Raw genomic sequence first — 14,101 nt, forward strand, 5'->3', positions numbered from 1 at the left:
AGTATCAAAATCTTTGAAGGCCCCCCTTGATCCGGGGGCCCATGTTCTGCTCTGATTTCAGCTTACCGTTTCTTCTGCAGACTGCAGCAGTGACCAGACCTTCCAAGGTCTCTGCCTCCCTTCGCTTCTTTTGCACTGCTCACCAAAGAGAGTGATCATGTTACTCCCCAATCCTTTTCCGGCTCAGATGACTTGCTTATTATCACCCAATCTAGCCCTCCGTCCTCCAATTCACCTTTTCTTCTCTTTCTATATCCTCTCTTTCCGTAAACTTTTGCCATGGTGTGTGGCTCGGGGAAGAGGTATCACCTCTACCTCACCTCTTCTCTTCCACCTTTCCGACCATTATGATTTTTACTCTGTCTCTTCGCAACAAAACACTCCTCTGCTTGTTATACCCTCTGTCAGGCTCATCAAGCTGCATGACGAGGCCCAAATTACTTGATTGCCTTCGACTCATACTCAGCCCTTGTGGACCTTTTCTACCGATCGCGCCATTCAACTTATCCCACGCAATTCTTTCCTTCAGTTTCTCCGCTCTCTCCTCTGGCTGCACCGTCTATCTGCTACTAATGTACATGCTTCGGGGGCATATATCACCTCACTTCCCAGCCACCCACCATCAAGTATGGCGTTTGCAAAGAGCTGCCTCATCTCTTCCCTTATCCAAACTCTGGTGATTACTGAGATCTCAGTTCTTTTGACCCCGTTGCTTCAACTTGTCACCAAGCACCGTTGCGTGGGAAGGCTTCATTCTACATGGGGGGCGAACTGCTGCCTCTGATGACAACTATGATACTTGGCTGGCCTTGCCCTGTCGATTTGATACCATCTTCAGTCTTGATTCTTAACTAACCTCAAGCTGCCACTAACATTTCCCCTTCCTCATGATCGGCCTGTCATTCTTGATTAGGCTCCCCGATCGCTTTCCTCCGGCTGCTCCCCCCGCTATACCAAAACCGGGGCTTGGCACACATTATTCCGCTTCGGGAGCCAACATTCTTGCCTCAGGCAGAAAGAATTGCTTGCATTTCTTGGAGCCTTAGTTTCAAGGCCATGATGAGAGCTTGCAAATGCATTCGTCCTCGCAGCGTTTAGCGGGATCTCCCTCGACTGGCCCCCTCGTTGCTGTTGCTGCTGCTGCTGCTTTGACAGTCATTCTCCCATCCCACCATGATTTTACTCTTTCCATGCCCGTTTTTTTATCCGCCCTAGCGGCTGTCTAACTCACGGTTAGGATGCTCCAGCATTATTCAAGGGCTCAATTGTTCAGAGCTCTTCCTTGCAAGAACCTTGATTGATTGATGCTTCTCCCCCAGACTTACAGGTCAAGCTCGGGTGGGAAAAATTATTCCGCGCTTTTCCTTTTTCACCCTGGGCCTTGGACGCGCCGCTTGAATGGCCCATCCGTGGCTTTAGCCTCTGCTCTCTCTGTCTCTCTCTGTCTTCTCACTCACGCTCCCTGTTCCTCTCCCTCCTCTTTCTTGCTGTCCTCAACCTCGATCTCTCGCTGATTTTTCTCCTTCGACTTGGCTCGACCGTTTCGGCTTTTCGCCCACCTCACACTAATCCATCCTTACCTCCACCCTCCCGAGTCCCTCCATCGTTTCGTCTTCCCTCCCACATTCCCGTCTCATTTGCACCCTCGCCATTCACCTCCCTTTCTCTACTCCCTCTTTGAACCATCCTTCCGTATTCACCATTTCATCTTGTTGACCTTAATCTCCGAATCCCCGTCTTCGCTGTGCTCCCTCTCGCTTCCCTCGCTCTCTCTCCCTCATGCGATTCATGCCTCGTTCGCCAACTCGCATCTCTCGGTTCTCGACCCTTGATACAATCTACCTTTTCCACGGTCGCAGACGCCACGGTGGACGACGCCCTTACTAAAACCGCAATATTCTCGGACCTTCGCACAGCTTGACTCGATTTCCTCCGACTTCGAAACGACGTTCACTGGTCAAGGTGTTGGGCGACTTGTTCTCCTGTACACCCGCACCCGATCTTTTCCAGAGCCTGTGCGAAACGCACTGCTGTCAATTCCAGCACCACATCTGGCTATCATACCCAGAACCGGATCGTCAACAGGCTGAGTCGCACATCATCTGTCATTCAATTTACAAGCATATCAGGAGAAGACTCTTTATGCTCCTTGTGATAGCTGGGACATGTGCCTAGGGATATAGTCGATCCCAGACGTCGTTCCTTTGCAAATATCGACACCAGCGTGCTTTGCATACGTCATTGAGGAGGTGTTCTGTCGGATTATGACAGAGACCTCCCCAGTCGCCATCACGCATCCAGCCACGGAGCCTTATCCGGTCACCGCTTCTCTGAATTCCCCCATCGTCAACGGTACTGCCTCGGACTCGGTTCCAGCCGACGATGAGGAACCGTATACCATCAAATGCATATGTGCGTTTGAAGATGACGATGGGAACACTGTCTTCTGCGAAGGTTGCGAGACATGGCAGCATATTGAATGCTACTACCATGGTCGGGATGTCCCAGATGTCCACAACTGTGTCGACTGCGAGCCCCGTCACTTGGACGGTCGACGCGCGACAGAGCGACAGAGGCGCCTCAGGGAACAGAACGATGGCGGTGACCGGAAAGCTAAACGATCTGGGGCGAAAAGCCATAAGAAGAAGATAAAGGATCATGGCGATCAGGTAAATGGCTTCCACCAACGCTCAGAGTCCAGTAGCCGCGATCAACCCCCTTTCAAGAGATCCAAAACCAGCCATCGCGCTTCCGGCTCGGTTAGTTCAGTGACTGGAGTACCGGCGCTGGCTTCAGATGCGCGCAAGCGCTCTGTCGCCTCGATGAGTCCAACCAAACCATCAGGGCCCTCGATTCCTCTTTATTCCAAGGAGTTCCTTCATCTCTATGATCACGATCTTGGACATGCGGATATGGATGGCAATCTCTTTGTCAATCTAACACTGGCAGCCGATTTGGCCTCCTGGGTGAAGGATCCTGTGGCGCTAGGCCGGGTAGCTAATGGTCGTTCCGCTGAAGAGGTCTTCACACGTTCCGGAGCAGCCTTGGACCGGTCACACTGGCCGGCACTCTCTATCGAGTTAATGAAGGATACCATTACTGAGGTTGATGGCAAGCACCCGACCTGGAAAATTCTCAAGACGCAAGACGGTGTTGGTAAAGATGAAATTGTTGGGGAGATAACAGGAAAGATAGGACTGCTGCGTGACTATTGTCTCGCAGCCGAGAACCGCTTCCAGGAGCTACGCCACCCGGAGCCGTTCGTTTTCTTCCATCCTCAGCTTCCCATCTACATTGACAGCCGGCAAGAAGGTAGTATACTTCGTTATACTAGACGGTCTTGTCGACCGAATGTGACAATGAAGACTTACATCACAAACGAAGTGGAGTACCATTTCTGCTTTGTTGCCAAAGAGGACATTCCTCCGGACTCAGAGATCACTGCGACTTGGTATATCGATCCTCAACTGTTTGGATCCACGAATGGCCTTGTCAAGCAAGAGTCGGGAGACCCTGTACCGGATATGGGTGCTTACTGTATCAGCAATGTACTCGCCAACTTTGGTGGCTGTGCCTGCGTTCCCCCAAACAACTGCCTTCTTTCTAATCTCGATCGCCGGCGACATCCAATGATTGCGGACACCAGCATAAAACAAGTACATGCAAAACGAAGGAAGACTAAAAGCAAGCCCAATGTATCGCCACCGGCTATCAATAGCCGTGCCGGTAGCGAAACCATCAGAAATGCTGAAGAAGATGACCAGGTCGACAGCCGGTCTGCGTCGAGCTCTACTCGTGGTCAGACCGGTAGTCGTGACTTGACACCGACTTTGCAGACACCTACAGAAGTTTTCGCATTTGGGGAGTCCGAACTGTCTGCTCGCGAGAGGCGCAAAATTGCTGCCGCTGAGAAAAAGTTCCAACAATTAGAGCAGGGCCAGCACACATCCCATAAAAGGAAAAAGCGCGTCAGTGGACAGTCCAGCCAAACACCTGGTTCGAGCGCATTCGAACGTCAGTCGTACTCGCCACCATTGTCTGCTGGCGGCAACGGCTCACCCCGTAAACTATCTGGTCCCAGCACTCCTTTGTCACGTTATCCACCAAGCCAATCCAAATACGTCGACTCTGCAGTTCAAGCTGAATTGGACGCACCGAATGGCACAATGCCCTCTCCTCCTTCGTCACGGCGGCCTAGTTTCATACCACTCACTCAGCGTCTTCTCAAGCGGTGTCATATCGATCGGATCCGGCTAGACCATATCAGTCGCCAACCTGTTTCCCCTCAGTCCACCAAAGCTACACATGAAGGGTCGGTTACATTTCTATCCCCTGCGGCCCCAACTCCGACAGTCAGCACGCCGAGTATATCTGGAGAGAAGGAAGACATTGAAATGCAAGACATCGAATCACCCACAGGGTCGTCCTCCGCGCGATCGCAAATGCGAAACATCTCAGTGGACACCTCACCGTCCCACGGACGGGGCGTAGGAAAATCATTGCCACAATCACCTTGGCCCTCCAGCGCGGCACACATTGCTCGAATACCTGCACGCAAGGCATCAATCCCTCGTGTGGATCTTCCTGTTCCTCTTCCTCCAGCTACCATCAACTCCATCCCAAGCGCCACTAGCCCAAGCTCGGCAATTTCGTCGGCTGTGTCATCTCCATCCAGTCTTGATCCGTCCTCACAGCATCCAGCGACGGCTCTTCCTGGAACAGGAGTTGCCGCCCCCAGTCCGGTGAAGAAGAAGCTTAGTCTTGGAGACTATCTTATTCAACGGAAAGGGTCTCTGAAGACTCCAACGGCTGAGAAAACGCAGGCACAGGTTACCGCTATGCTGCCTCCTACAACGCCCACTCAGCACTCGGAGAAACGGGACGGCCTAACAACGGCAAGTACTCAACCAGATGCCGGCTCTTCAATCCAAGCTGAGAGCTCAAATACCTCAGACGTTACGATGAAAGATGTTACCGCTTCGACACAGACGACACACCTCCCCTCAGTCTCCTAATCAACTTTGTCTGGACTGTCTCTAGCTTCTCTAGAGGAACGGCTCACCATTGATACATCTGACGACATTTCTGTCTTTTCTTCTTGTTGTTATTACGCTATTTCTTTTATTCACTTGTAAACGATTGGAATGGACTGGCGTTCTTTGTGGGATTGGGAGTTATACTTGTGATGGGTTTTTAAGGATGGCGTCTTCGGATACCTAATGGGATATGGAAGCTCTCCAGGATAAGGAGAGCATATGGTTCGGCGATACCTTTTGCGCGGCCTTTGATTCACGATTGTCTTTATTACATTTATCTATTCAATACTGATTAGGGGTGGCCCGACCTGTCGGGCTCTGTAAGTGTCCCATCAAGCTTCTATATATTTTCTTCGTGCATTTCAGTAGTATTAGAAATAACTAGTAGTGAGGTCCATAGGTCCACCTTATGGGGCAGAGGCTTTCTCTGCCATTGACTGGTCATGGTAAATTGAAGCATCTGTCTGCTATAACTATCACATCACGGTACAAATCGTCAATTGAAGATGAGGTTTGTCTATCTTAGGTAGTAATATCTGTACTGTATATCTTGTCTCGTTCTATAGGCTCACCTGACTTCGCGTCACGCGTGTTGCCTGAGGCACGCAGCTCTCCTGCCTGAACAACGATCATCCGAATTCAAGCTATCAACATTGTCCCCATGTAACCTTCTACCTTTCACAACAACAGCTAACATATTGGTATGCTCCTGGTGTCTACTTTGGTAATACTAGTCTCACTAACGAGCATGCTATGCTTTTTTCTAGCAAGCGCCTACACGAACAACAAGGATTCTCGATCGACAGCCCTTGAGCACACTCGTTCGGAACAAGCCGATAATTGTATCGAGCCGACGAGCCATTGACGTCTATAATCCTGACCAATACACCCAAAACCCTCAGCACTTTAACTGCACGCTCGAGGACAAACTCTCACGCCCCGGACTCTCCCCCTTCCGTCCATAACACCCCCAAACCTTCACAATGAAAGATCCACGCGCCGCAAAAAGACGGCGAGTCTCCGACACATCCAACATGGATGCAGACGGCGATATCGAAATGCAAGACACTGCAACTCCTCAGAAGGAACCCGAAGCCGGCACAGACAACGCAACCGAGACGCCGAGAACAGGTCTGCGATCTAGTGGGCGACAGCGCAAGGCGCCGCAGCGGTACGAGGATGAAGCTGTGCGGACACAATCGAGTCGGAAGCCGAGGAGCTTACCGGCTAGTAAGTCTATGCCTGCGCTTTCAAGGGCTGTGGCTGGGAGTCTGCAGAGGGATACAAATGGGGAAGAGGATGGAGAGGAAGAAGAGGACGATGATGAGGATGAGGATGAGGAGGTGTTGTCTGAACCAGAGCCGGCGCGGAGTACGAAGAGAGCGACGAAGACGAAGGCACGGCCGAAGAGGACTTCTGTGCGGTTTACGGATGGAGCTGCTACGAATGGTGCTGCAGATGTTCATGAGCCATCGCCGGATGATTTTCTGGATGGCTTGGATGATCTTGTTAGTATGCAGCTACAGCAGGATCTTTCTCGAGGGGAAACAGATGCAAAGGAGGAGGCCACGGCTGAGGAGGATGTTTTGCCATTATACACTGAGAATTTTCAGCAGCTTACGCGCGGGTACGTGAAGGAGGTTCAACTATTGACGAAGACGGTTATTGAGAAGCTGAATGGGAAGAGACTTGTCCCATTAAAGGGCCTTGAAGCCGAGTACCATAAAGTGCATCAACTGATTCAGCAAACTGTTACTGTTGGAGAGGGAAATTCAATGCTCTTGCTTGGATCCCGCGGGTCAGGAAAGACGGCCATCATTGAAACAATCGTCTCATCACTGAAGACAGAGCACAAGGGCGACTTTCATGTTGTCCGACTCAATGGCTTCTTGCACACTGATGACCGACTAGCGCTGCGTGAGATATGGCGCCAGCTTGGCCGCGAGACCAATACCGAGGAGGAGGCGGGGAAAGTTACCAATTACGCTGATACCATGGCAACACTTCTTGCGATGCTTTCACATCCGGAAGAGCTGCAGGGATCTGCGAGCGATGGTAAGACGACGGCGGCAAAGTCAATAGTCATTGTTTTGGACGAATTCGACCTGTTCGTGACACACCCACGCCAGACACTACTCTACAACCTGTTTGATATTGCACAGGCGCGGAAAGCCCCATTGGCAGTCCTCGGAGTCACGACCAAAGTGGACGTGACGGAGATGCTCGAGAAGCGAGTCAAGAGTCGTTTCAGCCACAGATCCGTCTACGTCCCACTACCGAGGACCTTTGAGGTGTTTTCCGACGCCTGTCTTGCCGGCCTAGGCCTAGACGACGACGAGATCGCCGAACCATCGGCTGGATTCAGCCCTGAAGAGCAATCGATCACCAAGTCTGAACGCTTCCAAATAGCACAGACGGGGTGGAGAGCATACCTGCAGGTAAGACACGGCATAGCAGTATAGCACGTTTCAGTATAAGACTAGCTCACACTCGAGACAACAGGGACTATGGGCCGATCCGGCATTTCAAACGCACCTGCGCAGGATCTACCACCAGACTAAATCCGTGAAGGAATTCTTCACGAGCTCCCTGATTCCTATCAGCGAGCTTTATCATAGCACATCTGCAACAACTTTTCACGCCCCCACACCAACAGCCTTCGCATCGCATACCCTCTCCTGCCCCGACCCCGCTCCTCTACCTTTCTCAGCATCCCTCTCAACCTCCACATCCCCCTCATCCCTCCCACTCTCCCTCCTCCTTGCCGCAACCCGCCTCGCAGCCCTCTACGATCCCGGTTCCGAGGCTGCGCAGCCTCAAGACCTCGCCCCTCTAGCCCTCTCATTTCCCGCCGCTTACGCCGAGTACGTCCGTCTCTTGACGACAGCAAAAACATCTGCCTCTGTCTCCGGAGCCACTGTAACACCTGGCCGAGTGTGGGGTCGGGATGTTGCAAGGGAGGCGTGGGAACGGCTTGTGAGCTGGGGTCTTATCTCCCCGGTGGGTGGGGGGAGTGGGACGGCGGATGGGCGGATGTTTAAGGTTGAGATCAGTTTTGAGGAGGTGGTTAGCCTTGTTGGCACGGGCGGGGGGCTGGGAAGGTGGTGGCGTGATGGGTGATTGTTTCTTGTTGTGGATTGGGTTGATGGTGTTGCATTAGGGTGTTTTATCTTGTACTATATTTGTAGGAGTGGGGGGTAAAGCTGGATGTGGTCTGGGTAGAGATAGACTTCAGTTGTTGGTAATCTATATACACAATGGTCTAGGATGGCACAACTTACACTTTGCAAATGGAAAGTGGTATTGTAGTAGGGTACTTCGTACATCTGGAGATGAAGAGGTATGGAAATGATAGAGGCCTCTCAACCAGGACCCTCCTTCCCAAACAACACCTCAAGCCCAATTCTTAGCAGATCGTCCGATCCCTCCCTATCTCTTCGAGTCACCTGCTCTCTCTCTTGCACATTCCCCTGACACTGTCGACACTCACAGCCATCCATGAAATGTCCCCTCCACTCTTGAGAATACCTAACCAAACAACACCCACAGTCTCTCACACAGCACCCCCCAGCCCTCAAACAAGCCTCCACCAGCAAAGTACACATATGCCACCCCTCCCTTCCCCTCTGAGCCTTTAACGCCCTCCAAACAGGCGTATGTTCAAGCCGCTCAGCAATAATCTCAACCCTCATCGTCGCCGCAGAGTAGTTGGCCGCCTGTATACTTGCTTGTCACGCAAGGTCTGCCCTAGCTACGCGGCAGAGCTCCATCTCCTCTCTACTACCATCACCACCACTCCCTTTCCCATTCCCAGCTGCAAGCTCCTCCATCCGCCTATCATTAAGATACGCCGCTTTACTCGTTGTGACCTGCTTCCGCACTGTGACTCCTAGCTGCTCGTATGCTTCGAAGTACGCCCGTAGCAGAATCCACTCGTAGCCTGAGAGACCGAAGGATTTGTGTTGTGCTTGCCGGAGCCTTTGGGCTATGTGGTTCTGGCCGGTCTTTTCGAGGGTTGTTTCGAGGAGGGTCAATATGGGCCGTGAGAGGGCGCGGAGTTTGAGGTGGGTGGGCATTTTAGGTGGTTTTTTCTTCTTCTTACAGATGGATGGATGGGTAAGTGGGTGGATGGATTGGAGAGACTACGTATGTTCGAATGGATGCTGGGTTATATGATAGCTTCTTCGTTGATTCCGAGCCAGTCGTTATGCTCGTAGACCGTGGGAAGTTACTTTGGGGTGTGTCGTCAGATATATTTCCTACCTGCTGTAGCTTGAAGCGCAGGGATCTTAGAAAGCATGTCTTCGAGGACTTGGGCTATTGACTATGTAGGATCAACAGGAACTACACCAGTTACCCCATACTCATCAGAGATGTTGAAAGAAGATACTCAGCGATTTAGCGGCTTGACGCAAGCCATGAATAGCACAGAGAACGAAGGGAAAGACGAGCTGGATCTACCTAGTTTAGTCCCGGTATCAAAGCCTTACACAAACAGCATGCTAGAAGATTGTATCTCTGGCATTGATAAGTGTATGGAGAATCTATACGTCTCATTAACTCCTATAAAAATTCGTCTATACGCCGCCATGCCATGCCCGGCGTTACCCGTCTTCCAGAACACACGAGATCAAATAGATAGAGGTACCTACTACCTACATAGGTCTAAATATATAGATGCTACATCACTAGACCGTTTCAAATCCTCACCAAATCTCCACGTGGGGACCCGCGAGTCCGAAACAGCCATACAGTACTGTACTCCACTTTGTCAGGCCATCGGCATCCAAATCGCCGTTCTAGAAGCTATGCGCTCATACTCCATAGTGCCGTCGAGTCATGAAAGTTTACGAAATACGTAAATATCCTTGAGACGGCATGAGAGCGAGAGCGAGACGCCCAGTGGCAGTGGATCCGTAGTCGTACCAGCGGAGTACATAGTAGCGGGCAGCGGCAATAATAGCCGTCTGATATTACTCTAATATAAATCATCTACATCCGCCACGTGGGAGTCTTCGGCCTAGCATGAGTCGAGTCGAGTCGAGTCGGAAGAAGTGCGATCGATGGTTATCCACCCGCTTGGTTTTTCTAGAAGGTCTTTTTTTGCCACTTGGATACAGTATATACTCCGTACGCTATAGTCACAAAGTAGAGTAGCACTAGTCTATCACAGTCAGACGAAGACGGTGAGGGCCCATTACTACTGCTACTGCTAACTTTAATGCTAATGTTAGGTAAGATGCCGGAGTTTTGACCCCCAGGTCCGTCCAGGGAGCCTGTGTACGAGGGGTAAGCACTTTCCATTACCCTTCTTACGACCCTGCGCGGTGTACTCTGGGGTCTGGATCGTATCCGGGATCCATGATCCGTGGTCCGGGAAAAGATGAGATGAGATGGGATCTTCGAGGATGCATAAATACATGGCAAACGCAGTGTAGTCACTTTGTATCTTGTCAGATGCCGATACCAAATCCGACACCGAGACCGGCGTGGCGTTGTGTGAGCTGGGGTTGAGGTGATGCGATCTCTCGTAATCTTCAGGACAGGGATATGGATATGGATATGGGGGGAGAGGTACGGACTGCTATCCACCCCGGCTTCTGGCCTTGCTGACACTCTTGGTTGAGACTGACTGTGACTGTCCCGTACAGTGCAGAATCTCCCGCTCATACAGAACACTGTTGTACACCAGGCAGGACGATACCCAGCCCCTCACATCCCTCAACTCACGCCCACGTAAGTCAGTAGGCTATGCTATGCACCGTTCCCAGCCCGGGAGACACAATGCACGCATGCACAGCCCAGCCCATGCACTCTTACCAGAGCATCAAATAAGGATTCTAACCCGGACCGCTATCTCCTCGCACAGCATCGTCCTTCCTCGTACAGCAGGTAAGCTATCCACGCTACCCAAGCCACGTTGACGAAGTTCGGGATGCTCGGAACCGACGACCACCCTTTGACCCTTTGATCTTCGGAGGTAGCTAGGAGACTAGGCAACCTTCGATTCACATTGCTCTCCTCCGAGTCTCCAGATCCGTGCGTGTGCACTGGGGGTTGGAGGTGGCTGAGATGTTACACTGCAGCTGATGGAGAGGAGGCGAGTCGAGAGTCGAGTCGAGAGCCGAGTCAAAGGCAAGTCGGGGGGCAAACACTCCGTTGTCCGTGGCTACATATGTTCAGGTGCATATACATTCTGTCGCGAGGTGACCACGAGTACATGTACAGGAGTGACACTGTGAGAGTGATGAAGAGTGCATAAATCCGAATGCTAGAAGCCGATGCAGTCAACGTGACAAGGCAACGTGGTCAGCATAAAGAGCTTGAGTTTGTGCAACGGAGACGGAAAGATTTGAATCCGTTCGGGGATGAAGATCACCGGCAATGCTTGTTGTGTTGGTGATGGATAGCTTGGTCGCTGTATACATACGTTTGCTGCTGGGGTTGGAATTCGATGCTGAACATGGGTTCCTGGCTTTCCTGTTCATTTATTATTATCGGTATAGTCTGCGATTCAGTATCTCTGGTTACCTAGCTGTTAAACACATGTACAAGGGGTAGTTCCGCATCGTACCTGAGAAGGACTCGAAGGAGTAGACTAGACAAGGGTCTATAACCGTTCTCGTATTGCCTCGGACAATACATAGTGATCGTGATCGCCGGCGACTCGGGAAGGTAAGACTCGTAAGAGAACTGTCATGTCTGCACTAATGCAAGACATTTACTTTTAATCTACCGAGGGTGGAGGGAGATTGGCAAGATGTTCGGGCGCCAGTTGGAGACAGCGGTACCGGTGCTTTCTGGTATAGATGTCCTACGGATTAGTAAAGGTGTTATGATAGCACGTAACCACTCAAGATGACATCAAGATCGATCTCCTCATCTCCTCCGTATCAATTTGAGATCACGCTCAAATCCTCGCAGATTGCCTGCAATTCCAATTTCAAGCCCTAGTCGTTGACCTAGGAGCTAACCAGAACCAGTATGACGACCAAAGTAGCTGCCGCAGGATCAAAGGAATCTATTGACCAAGTTTCGATTTCTCGCGTGGACTGCAGGGATTAGCGTCCTGCAGGCTGGTTAGCTGGTCTGGAATTGGGAGCAAAACGGTTAGTGCTGAAGGATTTGAATTTTCGACGTCTATAGCATGGTATGATATTGAGCTAGTTGGAAGAAGCTGTCTTGGAAGATTAGGGTTCGGATTTGCCGCATAAGATTGGATCAACGCCAGAGTTATGGACGGTCTCCTGTGCACAATTTAGAGTTTGTAGGGCTCAATATTAAGAGCTTCTGGCTGCCACCAGGCTGGGCTGGACTTGACTTCCGTGATGGCAATCGGGGCCGAGCTGGAGCTGGAGCCTGGCACTGCAGCTGCTTACCACCGATCTCGACGCTCGGAGATGCCGAATAAATCGTAATGCTGGAAGAACCTTCATCAATTTGCCACAACGATGATTGTTGTCTTCCATGGTTCATGTCAAATTCAGGGCGATGGTGCCACAAGACAAAACGTGGTCGAGAAACCTGGCAGGCAAAGTTACCAAGATTACTAGCGTGTACAGAAAATGCGGTGTAACAGGCACTCCTTAGGCAGATCATCACGTGCCAGGCCAAAGTCCTCTCGGAAAGTTGAATCCAATTTTCGAGCGCTCCGCCGAGATTCTCCGCAGAAGATTATTGTCATTATTCTGTGGAGTTGGACTCTGGCAGTCAGGGGCTCGGTTTGGGTTAGAGTCTAGAGACTTAGAGTTCGGACATGTCAGCTTCAGCCTTCAGCCTTCAGCCTTCTGGTCTGTGGGCTCGTCTTATCAGTATCACTACTTCCAGAGTCAAGTTAATCTCAGCCTTAACCAACAGTTATTGTGCGACACTCGTCTTCTGCATTTGCGGAATCGGGTTAACTCAATCGGGGAGAGTACCCGCTAGAGTAGAGTCTAAGACACGTCTTTGACGGTCTTTGACTCTTTTGAGACTTTGACTCTTTCGACCTGTCTTCTGGAACTTTTCTGGAAATTTCTAGGGCCTTGGCGCGCGGAAAGGGGTTCAGTCACCGTGTCACCCCCTGATTCCTGACTCTGAGTCTGAGAGCCTGCTGCAGAGGACCAGAGGTGGACCGTGGACAGGGCTGATCTCACCATCTCACCTCTTGAAAGTTGAAACGGAGATTGAATGATCAGTTCATTTCCGGAGCCATGGATGAGTGGTGGACACTGGTTAGGTATGATTTCATGATCTTCCTCTGCCCCTGCGTCGAGCATGCTTGGTAGTTGGTACTCGATCACATGATGTGAAGAAAGGGGTATCACTATCGACACTCAAGCATCAAAGATCTGGGAAATGGGAGGATGAAGCCGTTGAACATCAAGAACGAATTCAGGCCTGTCAGACGTTAATATGATACGGTTACTAGTTAGCCTGAACCTGCGTCTATGCATCTTAGTTACCAGGCGCCGTCTTAGATAGCCTCAGGAAGCTACCGCGAATTCGTCATTTAACGCCCCTTATACAACGCCCAAGGGGCTACTCCGTCGACGGGAGATTCCTGCCTTTGGCGTCAGAGAATATTTCACGCTGCATGGGGCAGAAATTAACGGCCTAGGACTGGAGATGACAGGTTGTCTCAGTTTGACCGTTGAGTTTAGATCCTGTCAGCCCCACTGCGGTGGCGAAGTCTGACAGTGCAAGACGGTAAGAACTTGCTGCCTTTCTTATTTCATCCCTAGGTAGGTTCTGTTTCAGTGTTTCGGAGCTCGACCTGTCATGCTCGGAGGACGCAGGAGATATTTCGGCAACTTCATCCGAAGAGCCGTCCTACGGCCGTACTAGTACTACTTACTTGTAAATATCCCGAATGTGAGCGGTGACTCGTGAGTCTGTGAAGTCAACGGTTGGTCTGGAAGCTGCATGCCTGTCTTATCTCAAGAGCTTGATGTGTACACGAACTCATGATATACCGCCGTCTCAGAGACTGTAAGTTGATGCGGAAGTATACCATCAGGAATAACTCATAGTCCTGGGCTGCTAGGGTCAATTTGGTAATAGGTCGATGTGGCCGGCGAGTAATT

At 51.0% G+C, this 14,101-nt stretch overlaps 4 protein-coding genes across 4 annotated transcripts; 2 read left to right on the forward strand and 2 right to left on the reverse strand.

Moving 5' to 3' along the window:
• The first annotated feature begins 1,655 nt into the window (after positions 1–1,655).
• BJY04DRAFT_77624 (putative PHD finger and SET domain protein) lies at positions 1,656–5,446 on the forward strand. Its single transcript, XM_073721055.1, has one exon. It carries the CDS (start codon positions 2,265–2,267, stop codon positions 5,013–5,015), a length of 2,751 nt encoding a protein of 916 aa, XP_073570229.1. The 5' UTR covers positions 1,656–2,264; the 3' UTR covers positions 5,016–5,446.
• A 265-nt stretch (positions 5,447–5,711) lies between these two features.
• Positions 5,712–8,184, forward strand: BJY04DRAFT_77661 (origin recognition complex subunit 4). The gene is made up of 3 exons (XM_073721056.1): positions 5,712–5,737; positions 5,804–7,474; positions 7,539–8,184. Exons 2-3 carry the CDS (start codon positions 6,020–6,022, stop codon positions 8,154–8,156), a joined length of 2,073 nt encoding a protein of 690 aa, XP_073570230.1. The 5' UTR covers positions 5,712–5,737; positions 5,804–6,019; the 3' UTR covers positions 8,157–8,184.
• A 583-nt stretch (positions 8,185–8,767) lies between these two features.
• On the reverse strand, positions 8,768–9,112 carry BJY04DRAFT_219154 (uncharacterized protein; the record flags this gene model as incomplete). The annotated part of the gene is made up of 1 exon (XM_073716510.1): positions 8,768–9,112. The coding sequence occupies one exon, from the start codon at positions 9,110–9,112 to the stop codon at positions 8,768–8,770; it is 345 nt and encodes a 114-aa protein (XP_073570231.1).
• Positions 9,113–9,981: 869 nt separating this feature from the next.
• Positions 9,982–11,058, reverse strand: BJY04DRAFT_77691 (uncharacterized protein). Its single transcript, XM_073721057.1, has one exon. It carries the CDS (start codon positions 10,704–10,706, stop codon positions 10,125–10,127), a length of 582 nt encoding a protein of 193 aa, XP_073570232.1. The 5' UTR covers positions 10,707–11,058; the 3' UTR covers positions 9,982–10,124.
• Positions 11,059–14,101: the final 3,043 nt, after the last annotated feature.

Source organism: Aspergillus karnatakaensis, assembly GCF_047715665.1.
Source record: "Aspergillus karnatakaensis strain CBS 102800 unplaced genomic scaffold BJY04scaffold_30, whole genome shotgun sequence".
NCBI lineage: Eukaryota > Fungi > Ascomycota > Eurotiomycetes > Eurotiales > Aspergillaceae > Aspergillus > Aspergillus karnatakaensis.